The sequence below is a fragment of the Mus caroli genome, unplaced genomic scaffold (assembly GCF_978045245.1).
Source record: "Mus caroli unplaced genomic scaffold, Mus_caroli_1 scaffold_8, whole genome shotgun sequence".
NCBI classification, from domain to species: Eukaryota; Metazoa; Chordata; class Mammalia; order Rodentia; family Muridae; genus Mus; species Mus caroli.
The window spans coordinates 103855039-103873117 of record NW_028227263.1 but is presented as its reverse complement, the minus strand read 5'-3'; the positions used below and the strand labels follow the sequence as shown (position 1 = coordinate 103873117).

Below are 18079 nucleotides of genomic sequence, written 5' to 3'. Positions count from 1 at the left end.
TTGGCTAGCTACTGTGCAGATAACTGAGCTCTGGAGTGCAATCACCTTGTCATATCCAGAAGTCAGCATTTCACAGCACATCCTTCCTTCTCCAGCTGTGACGTTCTTCCTGCCTCTTCTTCTGTGATATTCTTGGGAGAGGGGAAATAGTACCGATGTCCCATTTAGGACTGAGCTCTCAAAAGTCACTTAATCTCAGCCTTTTGACCAATTATGAGTCTATGCACTAACTGTTACTTGCTGAAGAAAGGCTTCTCTGGCCAGTTGAGAGCAACACTTACTTATGCCAAACTCTCTTTTTAAAAATAAACTTATTTCTGAATGTAGTGGTGCACACCTTTAATCCCACCACTAGGGAGACAGAGTCAGGCAGATCTCTGATTCTGAAGCCAGCCTAGTCTACAGAGTGACTTCTAGTATAGCCAGGGCTACAGAGAGATCCTGTCTCAAATTTTTCTTATTTATTCTTGAATTTTATGTGTATGTTGGACCTGAATGTGTGTGTGTGTATGTGTGTGTGTGTGTGTGTGTGTGTGTGTGTGTGTGATATAAGCATGAAGAGAACATTGGATCACCTGCAAGTGAAGTTACAGATAGTATGGGCCATCATGTAGATGCTAGGAATTGAACCCTGGTCCTCTGAAAAGTCAGCAAGTGCTCTTAACCTTTCTCCACTCCCAGCCAACCCCCTTTGTGGAGTCAGGGTCTTCCTATATAAGCCAGGCTTGCCTCAGACTCAAGTGCCTCTTAACCTCAGTTAATGCTGAGGTTACAGGCATGCAGCGAAACCCTTGGTAGGCTGGGGCTCTGGACCCAAGTTAGGAGTTGTCTATGGCCTCAGGCAAGGCTGTGAGCCAAGGGCCATGATTCCTCCCAAGAGGCCCCTCCAGGGGCCTCACAGACATAGCAGCTGTGTTTCAAGGATTGTTTTGCCATATAGCAAGTGCACTGAGACAAGTCTGAAAACAGAAGGTGGTCTGGGTATTTCCGCTAAGTCTTCCTGGTATGGCTATCACAGAACTTACTTAATCCAAGGACAGACTAGAGACCCTGCTTTCTCCTCTTTCTTTTATTCTTTATTTTTATTTACATTATTGTTATTGCTGAGATAGGGCTTTGGTGTTGTCCCAGGCTAACTTGATACTTGCTATGTAGTCCAGGTTTGTCTTCAGCCTCCTAAGTGCTGGAATTGCAGGTGTGTGTTATCAGGCCAGCTCCATATGCTTGTCTGTTTAGGTTTAGTTCTGGGGCTTGAAGTCAGAGACTAGAGTTGCTAGGAATAGCCATGGGAGATTCTAGGCAGGGGCTCTACCACTGAGCCATACCCCAAGCTCATTAGGGGATTCTAGGCAGGGGTTCTGCTTCTGAATCACACTCTAGCCCCTCACTGTGGGATTCTAGGTAGGAGCTCTGCCACTGAGCCATATACACAGCCCTTCCAGCATGCTAGGCCAGCACTATATCACCAAGCCTTACCCAGCCCTCTCCTCGAGTGTTTCACTAAATTGCCTATCCTGGCCTTGAACTCACTGTAGAATAGGCAGGCTTTGAACTTTGAACTTTGAACAGGCTGCCCTCTTGTCTCAGCCTTTCAAGTGCTGGATGGAGTGGCAGCTACCAGACCTGATCCCCATGGGATTTTAGAAGGTCAAGTGGAAAGCACATAACTGGAGGTTAAAAGCTAACATCCACTTATGGCAGAAAACAGGCAATGCTTGTCTTTCTGGGTTACCTCACTCAGAATGGCTGTTTCTAGCTCCATTCTTTTACCTTCAAGTTTCATAGCTTCATTTCTCCAAGCAGCTGAATTGTCTTCCACCGCGAAAATGTATTTTCAGTATTTACTTATTTAAATGGGATATGTATAACACACCCTTCCCCTTAGTGATCTATTCAGAAGAGGAGATACAAAGACTGGAAGGACCAGAGTGGTGGATGCCTCCAAGGAAATATTACTTGCCAGACACAACAGAACTGATAAGCTCACAAGAGACTGTGACTAGTAGGCACAAGAACTGTCCCTGATCAAGCCAGATGACAGCCCAGCATGGACAATAGGAAATGGACACAAAGTCCCACCCCTAGTCAAGAAGCTATTTGAAACTGATAACTACTCAGAAAAGGAAAATCAGTTTTCTTCAATGGGGCAACACTGGGTATATCAACCACATACCTCAGGGCAGGCCCCATGGCCAAGCGTGGTCAACCAATACAAAATGGACTCTATGCTTTATTTTATTTTACTTTATTTTATCTTCGAGAAAGAACATGAAGACAGGTGAGTAGAGGGTTGGGAAAGATCTAGAAGGAGTTAGGGGACAAGAAAAGATATGATCAAAACATGTTAAATTCTCAAAGAATAAACTAAAATATTATTATTATTATTAATTGTATTTTCTTAGAGTCTCCATGCTGTCCTGGTTGTTCTGGAACTCCCTGTATAGACCAGGATAGCCTTGAACTCAGAGATCCTCCTGCCTCTGCCTCCCAAGTGCTGGGGTTAAAGGTGTGTGCCACCATGCCAAGCAAAACGTTGTTTTCCTCAAAAGGTTTTCTGACATAGTACTTCTGAGCTATATATGATAATATATGGAACATGCTCAATGCCTTCTGACCATGCCTTCCACCAGCACAGAAAGCACTAGGTCTCAGAGATTCAGAGCTGAGCAGAGGCCTAAAGCCTAGCAGGGGGTGATAAGAAAACTTTCTGACGGATTGAAGCAATCTGACCAGCCTTAACCTAAGTCCAGCCTCTCTTGCTGGCTCTGCAACCTCTCATGGGAAATTTGGCTTTTCTGCATCCTCATTGGTCTGTGAAGTGAGGATCAAACATTCTTCTCAGAGGACACTGAGAAAAAGAAATCAGCCTGATAATAATGTGCTGGTAGGATTTAGCATAGTTCCTGGCTGAGCTGAAGTTGTCATTATTATGGCTGTTAATGAGGTGAGACCTGAAGGACCAGTTGTGAGGTGGCCAGATTGGAGAGGGAAAACGCATTCCAGGTAAAGAGAAGAATGCTGGCAAGGGCTGGGAGGTGAGATGGCATCAGAAGAGCGGCATGTTCAGGAGGGTAAGACATAGTGCAGAGAAGTGGGCGAGGCCAGTAAGGATGTCTGCAGAGGATGCTGTGAAGCCAAGCAAGGCTGGGATATGGAGGGAGGGATCTGCTAGCCAGGGAGGGGGCTTACAGAGTAGGAGGTTACAGAAAGTGTGTGTGGGGGGGAAGGGGTTGCAGATGAAAAGGATAAGGTCTGAGCAGTGGGTACAAGAGGAGAAAATGGGGAGAGATCTAGGTAGTATTCAGAGATTGGTAGCAGTACTGGGGGGGGGGGGCAGTGGGAAGCCTCCCCAGGCTTTGCATAGGTGATCCTGAAAGTATGGGTCAGAGGGAGATGCTGATTTTATCAGGTATTGAACAATGGAAACTGATTTCTAAGTATCAGGGTAAATGGCTTTGGTAGAGACAGCACCTGGAGACTTGGTTCTGAGGATCATAAGGAGTCACAGAAGGATCTGGAGAAGAGGGCAGGGTCAGAGAAAAGGCTGCAGGTCAGACAGTAGACAGCAGAAGGCTGGGAAGCAAGACACCTGGGCCAGGTGGGGACACAGGAGGGGCTCTGACTTCACAGACACGCCTGAAGGAAGTCTTCCTGCATGGTCCCCACAGGCTTGCTGCTTGGTTCCAGCTGGGAGTTTGCCTCGCCCTGGGGGTGAGGAGTGGAGGTTCAGCCTGGGCTTCTCCATACAACCTCTGATGAAGACAAGAAGGGTGGAGCGGGCCACTCAGCTACCATATCATGCCAGGGGACCCTGGCTGGCACCTCCCACATTTGTCTCCTTTCTCCACCCAGGAAGCTAAGCAACCATTCCTGCTGGACTTGTCAGACCTGGGACAATGCAAGCTGTGGATCTTTGTGTAGTGTCCTCTCTGGAGTGTGACCATCACCATGGGCCTCTCATGGGCTCTGCTGCCCTTCCTACTCCTGGGTAAGTTCCCTGTGCCCCTCTCCTCCCAGCAGCCCACTCCCTGGCAGTCTCTCTCAATGCTCTCCCCTCCCTCCTTTCCTCTGCAGCCTTCAGAGCTGAGCTCCTTGCCCTCCAGCCACCCTCTGCCTCCTCCTCACACTCCGTGGGCTCCTCTCGGGACTTTGTTTCAAACGTCTCCTCCAGCCAGCACCCCCAGCCGCCAGGTTCAGAAGCCTCTGCTGGAATCCCTGATTCCAACCAGTTTCCTCAGGGGCTGAATTCAAGCCATGTGCCTGGATTATTCAGGACCAATGTCTCCGCTGGGGAACAGTATCTCAGCCCTGATGTCACCTCCTCTGAAACCCCTCCTTCCAGAGTGTCTCTTGATGGTTTAGATTCTCAAGATCCTGACAAGGACTCTGGGCTTCCCTTCCTCGTCAAGACTCCAGCTTCACATATATCAGTTCAAACTCCAGACACCAAAGTACCTACTAAGGCCTCAGGTTCAAAGCTATCCCTGGAGCATCACAACCTTGAACTTTCGGTCCAGAACCCTGGATCCAAAATTTCTTCAGAGATTCGCCAAGCTGCAAGCTTTCCTCAGCAAGTGGGGGGACCCCTGGCTGTGCTAGTAGGAACCACCATCAGGCTCCCCTTGACCCCGGTCCCCAGCTCCAGTCCCCCTGCTCCTTTGGTGGTCTGGCGCCGGGGTTCCAAGGTATTGGCAGCTGGGGGTCTGGGGTCACAGGCTCCACTAATCAGTCTGGATCCCATGCATCAAGCCCGTCTGAGATTTGACCAGATTCGAGGGGGTCTGGAACTCACCTCTGCCCGGCTGGATGATGCAGGGGTGTACACAGTTGAGGTCATCAGGGGAGGAGTCTCCCAGCAGATTCGCGAGTTTGTGGTGGGTGTATTTGGTAAGTGGGGTCCGAGGTCCAGAGTGCAGGCTGCCGAGTGCCTGCTCTCCTCGCAGACCTCTGGACAAGTCTGTGCTGTGTGAATACGCTTCTTTCCTAGAAGAAAGAGCCTGTGGGTGGGGATAAGAACAAAGGCAGGGACCAGACCTCACCTTGTCTGAAGGAGAAGGTCTAAGCTAGACTCTTAGGTCTGAGAGAGGCCTGGACCTCACTTAGGTGTAAGGGGGGAGGGCTAGGGTCTGAATCCATGGGACTGAGGGAATTAAGACTGGGGTTTGGACTCAGGTCTGAAGGAGGAGGATTGAAGTCTGAACCCCTGGGTTTGAGGGAAGAGGGGGTGGGTCTTGACCTCAGAGTCTGAAGGAGGGCTGGAGTCTGGAGTCCAGGGACTGATGGCATAAGATTGGGGTTTGGACACCTAAGTTTGCGGGCTGAGGTATGCACCTCTGGGTCCAAGGGAGGAGGGCTGGGGTCTATATCCCTGGATCAGAGGAAGGAGGACTGAGAGCTCTGATTCTGGGTGCAGTGAGAGGAGAGAGGAGAGAGGAAGGACTGAGGAGGCAGAGACTTATGGCCCAGGGATGGAGTTCTGGTGTATGGGCTCTCCAACTCATCAAAGACTGTTCTGGATCTCCAGAGCCCTTGCCCCAGTTGTCAGTACAGCCCAGGGCGCCAGAGACAGAAGAAGGAGCAGCCGAGCTGCGGCTAAGCTGCGTGGGGTGGAACCCAGGTAGCGGGAGGCTGAGCTGGAGTAGAGATGGACGAGCTCTGGACACCTCAGACCCTGAAGGCGCAGAACCACCTCGCATCCGCACAGAACGGGACCAGCTGCTCATCTCACGTCCCGTACGCAGCGACCACGCCCGGTACACTTGCCAGGTCCGAAGCCCCTTTGGTCACACCGAAGCTGCAGCTGACGTCAGTGTTTTCTGTGAGTAGGAGAATGTCACCTGAGGATTCAAGTTTTGAATCCCCGGGGAGAAGTGACCCCAATGTCTGTGAGTTCTTTACAGTCCAACCCCCTTTTTTTGTCCCCAACCCCACACCCAAGACGGCCCGGACGCTCCTGTCATTAGGGTCTCCTCGGACCGGGATGCCAGTCCTGCGCTCTACGTCACTGCGGGCAGCAATGTGACCTTGCATTGCTCGGCCCCCTCGCGGCCGCCGGCGGACATCGCGTGGAGTCTGGCGGACCCCACAGAGGCCGCAGTGCCTGCGGGGCCTCGCCTCCTGCTGCCCGCTGTGGGGCCAGGCCATGGCGGCGCTTACGCCTGCATCGCCGCGAACCCTCGCACTGGCCACCGCCGGCGTTCAGTGTTCAACCTCACTGTGGCGGGTAAGAGCAGTAGGGGCTGTCCAGCAGAAGCACATGGAGCCCTGGGTGTCAGCAAAGAGAAGAGACAGCAAGGGGGCGTGCCCTTCAGGGAGGGAGGCGCCAATAAGGAGGAGCTAGGGCAGCTACCGGTGGGCGTGGCTGCTGGAGAAGATGCCAAGCTAGCTGTGAAGATTAGGGAAATAGCTGCTGATGGACGTGGCTGCCAGGAAAGGGAGGAGCTAGCAAGCAGTTTCTGAGAAAACCTCAAGTAAGCAAGGCCACCAGGGAAAGAGTGAAGCTACAGGAACCTTCATAGGTGAGGTGGGACAACATCCGGGCGGAGCAGAGGCGTAATTATAGGGCGGGACAAGGGGCGGGTCTAGCCTGGAGGAGGGAGGACAATTTAGGTGGGCGTGGACTGTAGGAGGAGGGATATCTGAGGGTAGAACACTCCCCAATTGCTAATGGACGGAGCAAGCAAAGTCCTGTGCATAGGGCGGGGCCGATGGGTTTGCAGATTACCGGTGGAAGAAGTGAAGGTGTCAAGAAGATGGGGAAGAACCAGCAGGAGCCAAGGGTGGGTGGCCCTGGAGAAGGATTCTCAATCCAGTGAGCAGCAGAGTTAAATGGCAGAGCGAGTTTTGAAAGAGAAAGGTCTAGTCAGCCTCCTAGGCTAGTAAGTAGGGTCCATGAGCGTGGAAGGGAGGGAGTCACAAAGAGGCCAGACCACGCAGGAGGATGGAGCTATCTAGGAAAAGAGGCGGAGCGAAACCTGGAGGAGGAGTGGAGCATCCTGTGTAGAGGCGGGATGGGGGAAGATGGAAGAGCTAAGGCTGGAAAGTCTTTCGTCGGTTGCAGATCTGCCCCCCGGAGCCCCACAATGCTCAGTGGAAGGAGGTCCTGTGGACCGCAGCCTCCACTTTCGCTGCTCCTGGCCTGGCGGGGTCCCTGCAGCCTCCCTGCAGTTCCAGGGTCTTCCTGAAGGCGTCCGAGCGGGACCGGTGCCATCTATGCTCCTGGTGACTGTCCCCGCCCGCCCCGAGCTCAGCGGCGTCGCTGTCACCTGCCTGGCCCGCCACCTGGTGGCCACACGTACATGCACGATCATCCCGGGTGAGAGGGGCTGGGCCTCCTTACTGTCTGTAAGGGAAGTGGATGACTTTTCCTTTGCTCCTTTGCGGTTTAAGGAAAAGGCCAGAGAGAAGAACTTTACTCATTTTAGGAAAGCCAAACTTAACTTTCTTTGGGCATTGGTTCTCTTCTTCCATCATGTAAGTCTCAGGGCTTGAACTCAGGTCGTCAGGATTGGTGGCAATTGCCTTTATCTGCTGAGCTACCTCCTGAAACCTCAAACAGCATAGAGTCCTATGACATGTGATCAAAAGCGAGATGCTCAGAGGGGAAAGGTACTTGCCACCAAGCCCGATGACCTAGGTTTGATCCCCAGAACCCTGGTAGTGAAAGGCTAGAACCAACTCCTGTGTCCTCTGATCACTGCATACTTTCAGTGGCAGATGCACACACAATAATTAAATGTTTTAAAAAGCTGTCAAGAAAATGAATGAATGAATGAATGAACAGATCTTCATCTGGTCACAGAGGAGGGGGTCATTTGCTACCTTTTTGCCTTAACAAAGGACTCAGGACTTGGCTATTCATATCCAATAAGGTCTTGTCTCTCTTAACTGGACTTGTCGCACCAACAGAAGCCCCCCAGGAAGTGCTGCTCCAGCCGATAGTAGAGGAGACACAGCCAGGGGATGTGGTGGTGGCACTGGAGGTCACTGGCTGTCCCCCACCCTCAAGAGCATCCTGGGCTCGGCAAGGACGGCCCCTGGCTCCAGGTGGTGGGGGCCGACTGCAGCTTAGCCAGGATGGCCGAAAGCTCCTCATCAACAACTTCAGCCTGGATTGGGACCTGGGGAATTATTCTGTGCTGTGCAGCAGTGCACTGGGTGCTGGAGGCAACCAGATCACCCTTACAGGTAAGCTCCACCCAAACCAAGAACACGGATGTTCAGAAACCAGCCCTCTCCCCTCAGACCCAGGTGTCCAGGCTCTAATCACCCTCTCTCAGGTCCAGGGGTTCAGACCCAGGCCCCTTCCCTTAGACCCAGGTATCCAAGCATCCTTTCCCAGAACCAGGGGTTCAGATCACAACCTTCCTCTTCCAGGCCATCCCTCCTCCCTGTCTCTCATCAGATCCTCAGCATCTACCTTCGTTCCTTCCCAGGGCCCTCCATTTCTTCCTGGAGGCTGCAGAGAGCCCAGGAAGCTGCAGTGCTCACCTGGGATGTAGAACGAGGCACTCTCCTCACTGGCTTTCACATCCAGGCATGGACAGATAGCTCTGAAGTGGACAGAGTCACCATGAGTAGAGACTGGGTCTCCCTGCTCATTCTGGGCCCTCAGGAACGATCAGCCATAGTGCCACTCCCTCCTCGGAACCCTGGGACCTGGACTTTTCGCATCTTGCCCATCTTGGGGTCTCTGCCAGGGACCCCATCCCAAAGCCGAGTCTACCAGGCAGGTAAGTTGAGTTGTGGTACCTTGTCCTGCATCTCTCATCTGACCAGCCATTGTTAGTCTTTTGCATCAGACCCTTTTCTTCTGTTAGTCTTGTGGGGGCTTCTGTGACAGCATCCCAGCACCTAGTTGTCTTGAATCAACAAGTATCTATACTCTCATGTCTTTTCAAATTTTATTTGATTATCAATTTATTTACGTGTGGATATACATGTGTTATGATGTGTGTATATGGCGTTCCGAGAAAAACTCAAGGGAGACAGTTCTCCCCTTTTGTCATGAGAGTCCCAGGGATTGAACTCAGAGTTAATGAATCTTCCCAGGAAGGGTGAGCTGGGGGCTTAGACAACTGTAAGAGCGAGCATCCCTGGGTCCTGTTCCCTGCCTCCCTTTGGTGTGTGTCTTCCAGGCTCTGACCTGAGTCCGGGGGCCATCGCTGGCATCATCCTTGGCTCCCTATTGGGCTTGGCGCTGCTGGCTGGCCTTCTCATCCTATGTATCTGCTGCCTGAGGCATTACCCAGGTAAGAGAGGGGCCTGGGAAGAGGCAACTGGGGCCAACTGGGAGTTTCCCTAGGCAGAAGCTGAGCCACGGGCTAGCCAGTGCATTAAAAAACAGTCCCACCTCCCTATCACCCTCTGAGACCACCTTCTTGTCCCACTGACCAGAGCAGCATGTAGGAACAATCATGTGTTTCCTGTCCTTCTCTTACAGGAAGGACTTCTGTGAAGAAGCAGCACTCCCTGACCTTGGCTCCTGTGCTCACCCCACCAGCAAAAAAGATACAGAGTTTGACCCCAGTGCAGACCCCACGGCCCCTTCCCATCAAAACCAAGATGCAGAGCCCTCACCCAGCCAAGGCCCAACAAGTGAGTGTGGATGTCGTTGCCTCCCACTGTGCGGGACAAGTAGCTTCTTGGGAGAAAGGAATGTTCTAATGTTTCTAATGTCTTTCTCCTGGTTTTTCTTCATGACTTACAAAGTATCCTAATTAGGGTTACTATTGCTGTGATTAAATGCCCCCCAGAGCAACTTGGAGAGAGGAAAGGGTTTTATCTGGCTTACACTTTCACATAACAGTTCTCCACCAAGAAAGCCAGGACAGGAACTCAAACAGGGCAGGAGGTGAAGCCATGGAGAGTGCTGCTTACTGGCTTGCTCAGCCTGCTTTCTTATAGGACCCAGGACCACCAGCCTAGAGGTAGTCTCTACCACAGTGGACCGGGTCCTCCCATACCAAGTACTAATTAAGAAGCTGCCCTACAGGTACGCCTGCAGCCCTAGCTTGTGAAAAGATTTTCTCAATTGAGGTTCCCATCTCTCAGACGACTCAAGTCTGTGTCAAGGTGGCATAAAACCAGCCAGCACACACAGGTCAATAACCCTTACTGCACTTACGTATCATTTGATTGTTTGACAACAGGGCTTTACTATGTATCATAGGCTACATGACTAGGAATCCTCCTACCTCTACCTCTTATGTTCAGTAGACATCACATCTGGCTTATGTGCATCTGAGGGTGGGACCTGGGACCTGTATATTCTAGGCAGATACTCTACCAACTGAGTAACAACACTAACCCCTCAAGGTGTTTGTTTGTTTGTTTGTTTTGAATACCAGTAGTTGGACTTCTTGCCCAGCCCTTATGTTGACTAAAACAATAATACATTCTAATTTATCTTCCCAAGGAGAGTGAGATGTGACTTCTGTTTCCTGTAGAAATTAGTTCAGACTTAAAATTTTAAACTCTGAGGTGGATGGAATTTCCTTGTTTTCCCACCTTGTTTCCCATAAAAGTTGAGCTGGTGAGTGCTTTAACTCCCAGGGTGACTGAACAGTTTTTCACTGGTACACAGAGGGTCCATACCTGTACTCATAGCACTAGGGAGGCTAAAGCAGGAAGATTGCTGCCCATTCAAGGTCACCCTGGGTGTTATAACAGGACTATCTCAGAAAAGCAAAACAAAAACCAACCAAACAAAAAACAAATAAGAAAGAGAGAAGGGAGAAAGTAAGGGGTAGAGAAGGGGGAGGAGAAGGAACTCAGCTAGTTTCCTGTAAGATTTATTTTTATTTTATCTGTGAGAGTGTTTGGCCTGCATGCGTGTGTAATGCAAGCATGTAGTTCTCCCAGAGGCCAGAAGAGGGCAGCAGATTCCCCCAAACTGGAATTACAGAGTCATGAGCTGCCAGGTAGATACTGGGAATTGAACCCCAGTCCTCAGTAAGAGCAATATGTGCTCTTAACCGCTAAGCCATCTCTCTAGTCCCTCGGTTAGTTTCTGAAAGGCTCAGGCTATATATAGGGTAAGTGGGCATGTCATTTTATACCCAGGATACTCCCTGAAGTCACCTCCTACCCTGCCTCTCTTCCAGGTCATCAGCCCCAGTCCAGGTGGCAGCCCATGGACTGTTCGGGCAGCCACCCAGGTGTGACAAAAGCCAGTGGCCCACTCTCCATGAAGTGTTCGGAGTACAACATCCTGCTTTGGTCCAGCAGCATGGAGCCTCGTATGCCTGAGGACTGGACCCTAAGAGTGAGGCTTCCTGTCTCCCACTTGTCTCAGAAGACACAAATTGTCCTTTTGCATCTGAGGGCACCAATGTGACTCTGGGACTAGGAGAGCCACCTGCAGACAGATGAATGTGGTTGGCACAAACTCAGAAGCCTTATGTAGGGCTTCCAGCTCCAAGCTGGAAGGGGAGCCTGGCCACAGTGTCTGCAAAGGCTGCTACCTTCTCCTGCCTCCAGGCCACGTCCCCTCAGCCTCCAGAGACTCGCATCCATCATCTAATGCATCCGCATCCGTATCCCATACCGGGCTCCCTCCCCATCTCTTGATTTCCTTTTTGCTTTTTTATTTGACTCAGAATCACATGTAGCCCAGGCTAGCTTTAGACTCCCTAGATAGCCCAGACTGGCCCTGAACCCGTGTCTCTCCTCCCCCAGTCCCACAAGTGCTGGAATTCAGGCAAGAGCCACCTCACCCACTCCTTTCTGTTTCTTTCTTTCCTCCCGTTTGTTTGTTTGTTTGTTTGTTTGTTTGTTTGTTTTGGGGAAAGGATCCCATAACACAGACCTTGCTGTGTTAATTGTTACAGACAATTTTAAGTCTCCTGCCTCAGCTTCCTGGGAGCTGAGATGACAGCCATGTACACCATGACTACTCACTGTCCCCTCTAAATTTTTCTGTGGGCTGTACATAGTGTTTCAACATCCTTCAGTCTGTGCATTTTAACCTTTGGGCCTGTGGTTTGGCCTCTGTCAACCCCTGTGACTTCTCTTCCATAAGCCTTCTGCCAACCACACACACATACCCTCCAGCTATTTGTCCCTAGAGTTTGCTCTGCCTGGACACTTCTCTTTCCCACGTCATTGATTTATCAAGGCTTGAAGTAGCCATTACCACATTAGACGGACTCCCCCCTCTCCCCAGTCCCCAGCTTCCTCTCATCCCATGAGTGTATAACGATGAATATCGATAACTTTCCCTCTCTGAACTGAGAGCTCAGGGAGGCGCACACCTCACGTATCCCAGCAGAAACATAGCCTGGCATAGAGCAGGCACTCAATAAATACTCGTGGACTGATGAAATGTGCTAGTGCCTGCGAAGGGCTACTGGTGTTGCTCCTATCCTTGGCAAAATATATCTTCCTTTTCCAACAAGAGTTCTCATGGGAAATTTAGAGTTAAAAGAGTGAGGATTCTTATGGCTGCAAGCAACAGACATCGGGCATCATGTAGTGCAGGGTAGCACAAGCACTTGGGAGCTTGAGGTAGGAAGATCGCATACTTAAGGCCAGTGTCTCCCAGGGAGACCTCTCTCAAAACATTAAGGATATGTTTCCATAGTAGAGCAGCTGCCTAGAATCTCCCAGTGAGAGGCTAGGGTGTGGCTCAGTGGTAGAGCTCCTGCCTAGAATCCCCTAGTGAGGGGCTGGGTGCATGGCTCAGTGGTAGAGTAGCTGCCTAGAATCCTCCAGTGAGGGGCTGGGGGCGTGGCTCAGTGGTAGAGCCCCTGCCTAGAATCTCATAGTGAGGACTGAATTCAATCCCTAGTACTGTATATACAAAAAGGGAGAAAAAAAATCAAGATTTTGTGTCTTTTTTTTTTTTTTTTATAAATCACTGCCAACAGAAAGCCTGACACAAGTTAGTTTATATAAACACAGGTTTTATTGCTTGTGTGTGGGAGAGAGGGCGTCAGGTAGATTTTGATCCAGCTGCTCTAAAGGTGCATTCTGGACTGGACTGATTCTCCAGCCTTGCCCCTTGTCTTTTTCTGAATTGCTGTCATTACTTCACTCATAGGCTGGCCTCTTCCTCATTGCTACCTGCTGAGCCCTCTCCACTGCACAGAATAGGTAGAGTTACCCTGCATCCTCAGGGTGTGACACTGAGCCTCCTTGACCAGCCAATTGAAGTTCACTTCCCAAACAGGCAGAATTAGGAAAGGCACTGGGGATTCTCTATCAAATGACCATACCTCCTTTGCGGTCCACTTGCCCAAATTCTCAATGACATTGACTTCCACAGGCGGGGACTTTGGAAAAAGGCGTTTATTGGTGTGGTGGTCTCAACACTCCCCATGAATTGGAACACACGGCCCCCAGGGCCCCCCTCCCACCTCCCCTTGCCGCCCTCCCCCTCCCCACCCCATCCCGGACCCTGGGAATGGAAGACAATGTGGGATGGGGCCCACGCCCCCGTCTGAGGTACAGTCACTGCCCCTTGCCCCCCTGCCCCTCTCTGCCCTCGTCTTCACCAGGCTCGGAGTGGTGTGATTTTGGGTGTGTGGTTATTGGATTTTGGGCTGGTGGCATGGTGCCTCTGCCTGGGCTCAGAATGTCTGTGTGTCTCCTCTCTCCCAACTCTGTGAGGCCTGACGTGTAGCAAGGTGAGGTGTTCCCATACACAGAACCTGTCAGCTTCCTGTGTGGATGACAGTGGCCCACTCCGGGGAAACTGCTGCTAGTTACAGACTCTGGGGCAGGTGAAGCCAGGAGCTATTGCTGGTCAGTCGCTGGTGTGCATGTGTGCGTGCATGTGTGCATGTGTATGTGTGTGCATGAGCGTGCATATATGCATGCTGTGTGTGTGTGTGTGTGTGTGTGTGTGTGTGTGTGTGGTCACAGCAGCCTTTGGAGGTATTATGGGTTGAGAGGCCAGGGAGCAGGTTGTCAGAGAGCCCATACTTATGGGCCAGCTGCTGGGGCCCAAGGGCAGCTGGAGGGTACCACTGTGGCCAAGGGGAGTCTTGGGGGTATGGGTGGGGCAAAGCACTGAGACAGACAGGTGACAAGTGCCACTAGCCTATCAATTGAATGGAAGCACCGATTGGCCCGGGAAGAGGGCCAGAAAGTTCAGGGGAGGGGAGGGGAGGGACAGGGCAAGGGAGGTTTCAGGCCACTGAGCCAGTGATGGAGCTTCTGGCTGCAGGCAACTGGTGATGGAGCAGGGAGAAACAGCCTTCATGGAGATCCCCACCTATTCACAAAGGCTGAGTGACACCTGACACCCACCCTACCTGCCCCTTCAATAGGGAGGAAAGGGGTAGGTGTTCATGCATATATGGGAAGGTGGAAAGCTGGCAATCTTCTTGTCAAAGCTTCCACCATGAACCCCCCATACCTACCTCCAGCCAAAGGAAGAGAGGCAGGCAGCAGGGATGGCCAGGGGCCATGGGGGAGTCTGTGCCAGAGAGGGGTGCCTCCTGGTTCCCTCCCCCAGCACACCTTCACACACACACACACACACACACACACACACACACACACACGAGCCAGTTGACAGCCTGAGCTAAGAGAGGGGTGTGGGGTGGCTGGGGGTGGGTCACAATTGGAAACGTGAACGGGGGTGGCGAGAATGGCTGTAGAAAGATGCATAATTTTTCGTAATCCCTCACAGTGATGGGTTCTCTAAAAGACCTTCCTCCTCTTCTTCTTTCTTCCTCTGTGGCTAAGAGCTCTTCTGTCCCCCTGGAGACCCGTGGCTGGCGCTTGCTCACCCCCTTTCTCTCGCTCCTGGCCTGAGGCCCCCTGCAGGGGGGGGTGCGCTGTACTGAATGGTGTCTACATTCTCCACCACAGCCAGCTCAGGGCAGAGAGGAGAGTCAGGGGCCCTGGAGGCCTTGGAGCTGAGTTCTCCAGGGATCCTGGGCCTAGGGAAAGAAAAATGATCACAGGGGGATGCTGGGATGATGGGGAGGCCCTGCATGTCTCTCTCCTAGGTGCTTCCTCCCCCTTCAGCTTCTTGAGGGTCAGTGTGATCAGAACTCTCTGGGGCTTGGGTTCCCTGAGCTGCCCTCATCTGTTTTGGTCTCCATATCTCCCAGATCATCCCCATTTCCTTTCTGGCTCCTTGAGATTCCTTTTACCCTGTTCCTGTCTGAATTTCTAGGAGTCACTTTCTCAGCGGACCAGGAACTTCAGGACAGCTGTGTTTGCTTGACAGTTTGTGCATTTTTGGTTTTTTGTTTTGTTTTGATACCACCTTGTTTGCTGTGCTGGGGAGGGAATGTACTGATTTGCATATGCTAGGAAGATGTTCTCCCTCTGACTCACACTCTCATGCCCTCACTGGGGGAGTCTAGGCAAGTACTAAGCTACATCCCAGACCTCTCTTTACTTTCTATTTCACAACAAGGTCTCACTAAATTGGTTAGGCTGGACTTGAACTTTTGATCCTCTTTCTTTAGCGTCCTGGGTATTTTCGATGACACTCTACAAGTCCCTGGCTCAGAGTCACCTTCAACCCAGCTTCTCTCTTTGCTCACACCATCTGTACCCAGCCAAGAAAAGCCCCCTGGGCTCTGCTCCCAAAGAGCTTGGGATGCTGAGACGGATTCCTGAAGCAGCCTCCTCATCACTCTGTGCTCGGCTGTCCTTCAAACAGCAGTAAAGTGCTTGTCAGCCACAGGCTGCTTACTGTGTAACAGGCTCCAGTGGCCTTGGCCTCCACTACAGTAAGTCCAGAAGCTCTGATCATTGCTGAGAGGCTCTGAGCTGCATCTCTAATAGAGGCCTGCCCTCCTTCCTGTGTCTTTGCACCCCCCCCCCAACCCGTTCCCTCTTCTGCTGACTTTCACAGGGCTCCCCTTTCTCTGATGACCCTGTCTCGATTCGGTCTATATTTTTCTCCTGAGTATTTTCGATGACACTCAATTCCGTCTATATTTTTTCATGTATACCTGTTTCTTTGATATTGTCTATCAGCCCACTTGCTTATTGTTTTCTACTAGGTCATGGGAGTCGCCAGACCTTGAACTCACTATGTAACTTCCTGCCTTCTCCTTCTGGGTGCTGAGATTACAAGTGTGCACCGCCATGCTGGCTTTAAATAGTAATTGGGGTCTATCTAAAGCTTTGTGCATACCAGGCAATCACCCTACCACCTGAGAATCGTTTTCTTTACTTTGTGGTACTGTTGGAGTCGCCTATATTCTGGTCAGGGACTGTTCCTATATCTTCGCCTCCCGGCCCCACCCGTGCTCCGCCCCCTCAGCCTTGTCCCACCCCGCCACCCGGCGCAGACGCACGCAGGAGCCGCATGGAGGCGCTGGACGCTCCGAGCCGGTTGGCCGCACGGCAGGTGTAGTTGCCATAGTGCCTGGCGCTCACGTTGGCGAAGAGAAGCATAGAGCGGGTGCGCTCGGTCTGCACCTTGAGGCCCTCTGCAGAACCGCTGCTTAGCCTGTAAGAAATCAGGATCAGGGTTGGTCTTGGCCTCTCGTGGGGTGCAGTGCCCAGTTCCTCCACATACACTCAGGCTCTCTTCCTCAAGAGACCTCGAGCTCTGCTACGTACCCTAGGGACTCCTGGCTTCTGTATCCACACACCAGGGCCACTCAAGAACATTCCCAGTGTGCGTCCCTAATCCCCAGTGTCTCTTAAACTCAGCCCAGACAGTCTCTATAAATTTATCTTTCAGACACTTAGCATCGACCTTCGACCCCAGATCTTTGGTGGGGATGAGCAATCCCAGCATTCATCATATCGGTACCCGAAATAGTCTTCCAGGAGCCCAACTCTCCCCATCCCCCATAACCTAGAAGTTGGACCCTAGTCTCTCAGGACCCAGGACTCCCCGACTTTGAACTGCTAGGTTGTCTTGGCTTTGTGATCCCAGACCTAGGACCTCCCTCCTCTCCCTTTTCCCTCCGCCCTGCCCGGGGCAGTCCTCACAGTCTGTCATCCTTGTACCACTGGAAATCTGCCGGCGGCACAGCCATAGCTTCACAGCGCAGGAGGGCAGCCCGGCCCAGGGCGGTGCGCGCGCTGGTCACATCCGTGATGGTCGGGGGATCTGAAAAGAAACAGAGGCCAGAGCACATTCTTGCTGCATGAGGACTTCCGGAGTCCCATTTCAGCACCCTCCCGCCTCAGATCCTAGTTCCCACCTAGCTTCCACCATCATGCTGCAGACCCCTCCTCCCCAGTCACCCAGGGTCCTCCCCTGTGGCCCCCTTGATGCTCACAATTCACTGTGACCAGCACGCGGCGGCTGTCCGGCGCCGAGTTCACCCCGTTGTGAGTAACGCATTCATATTCCCCGGCCTGGCCCCGCTGGATATCTGAGATTTCCAGGATCTCACCCTCTGAGGTGAAGCCGTCTGTGGGGGAGGTGGGGATGGGGGGCGGGGCCGGACACAAACACTTAACACGGGACAACACGGGCACAACACGGACACACATCAGCGGGGCGGGCACAGCAGGGCCTGGAGTGCCCCTGTCAGTAGGAGCCGGGAGGGTCCTGCGGGGGGCAGGGTGGGGCTAAGCTAAGGATTGGAGAGCTCAGAACCCAGTGGAAAGGGGCCTAGGATTTGGAGTGCAGGAGACCTAGGGATCTGGATTCTCCCATGTCATGCTCAGGGGACCCACTTAGGAGTAGGGAGTGAAACCAGGATCTTGGTTTTTGGCTTTCAAGGATCCAGGAAAGACAGACACATTCAGGGAGGGTCCAGAGTTCTTTGGGGGTTCAGAGAAATCGGACTTGATGATTGAGATTGCTAATACAGACACCTGGGGTCTTTTTTAACAGACCTGAGGTCACAAAAGACCATCTAGAACTTATGGCAAGTAGGATTTAGGGTTCAGAAGACACCAAGGGGGAGATGAAGGGACATTAAGCTAGACTAGGCTTCCCACTCTCAGTTTGTCTAAGGAATGGGACCCAGTGATGGTCATTATGGGTCTGCAAAGAAGCAGGAAGGTCCAGAGACTGGGGTATCTGGGGATGGAGATAATGTCCTGGCCTAATATATGTCAGGCAGCTTGGTGGTACCTTTTGGGAAACTGGATCTCAGAGCTCATTAAGCAGGCTGTGGGTAGAGAGAGGGGAGCCCCTGAT

At 52.0% G+C, this 18079-nt stretch overlaps 2 protein-coding genes across 3 annotated transcripts in view; one reads left to right on the top strand and one right to left on the bottom strand.

The window, feature by feature from the left end:
* Nucleotides 1–3877: 3877 nt before the first annotated feature.
* Vsig10l (V-set and immunoglobulin domain containing 10 like) lies at nt 3878–12303 on the top strand. Of its 2 annotated transcripts, XM_029479860.2 has the most exons (10): nt 3878–3988; nt 4075–4887; nt 5525–5818; nt 5939–6223; nt 7061–7315; nt 7909–8187; nt 8436–8732; nt 9138–9251; nt 9443–9597; nt 11106–12303. In XM_029479860.2, exons 1-10 carry the CDS (start codon nt 3949–3951, stop codon nt 11163–11165), a joined length of 2592 nt encoding a protein of 863 aa, XP_029335720.1. In that variant the 5' UTR covers nt 3878–3948; the 3' UTR covers nt 11166–12303. The 2 variants fall into 2 exon arrangements, with proteins under 2 accessions (XP_029335720.1, XP_085697943.1); XM_085841817.1 differs by lacking the exon at nt 11106–12303 and having other exon boundaries at nt 9443–9666.
* Nucleotides 12304–13479: 1176 nt separating this feature from the next.
* Iglon5 (IgLON family member 5) overlaps nt 13480–18079 on the bottom strand; it is a 16784-nt gene continuing 12184 nt past the window's right edge. The window contains exons 5-8 of the mRNA XM_021168690.2: nt 17208–17342; nt 16915–17035; nt 16269–16423; nt 13480–14891 (exon numbers count right to left, since the gene is read on the bottom strand). Of these exons, the coding sequence (XP_021024349.1) occupies nt 14803–14891; nt 16269–16423; nt 16915–17035; nt 17208–17342 (500 nt within the window). The 3' untranslated portion in view covers nt 13480–14802. The remainder of the gene's footprint in view (nt 14892–16268; nt 16424–16914; nt 17036–17207; nt 17343–18079) is intronic.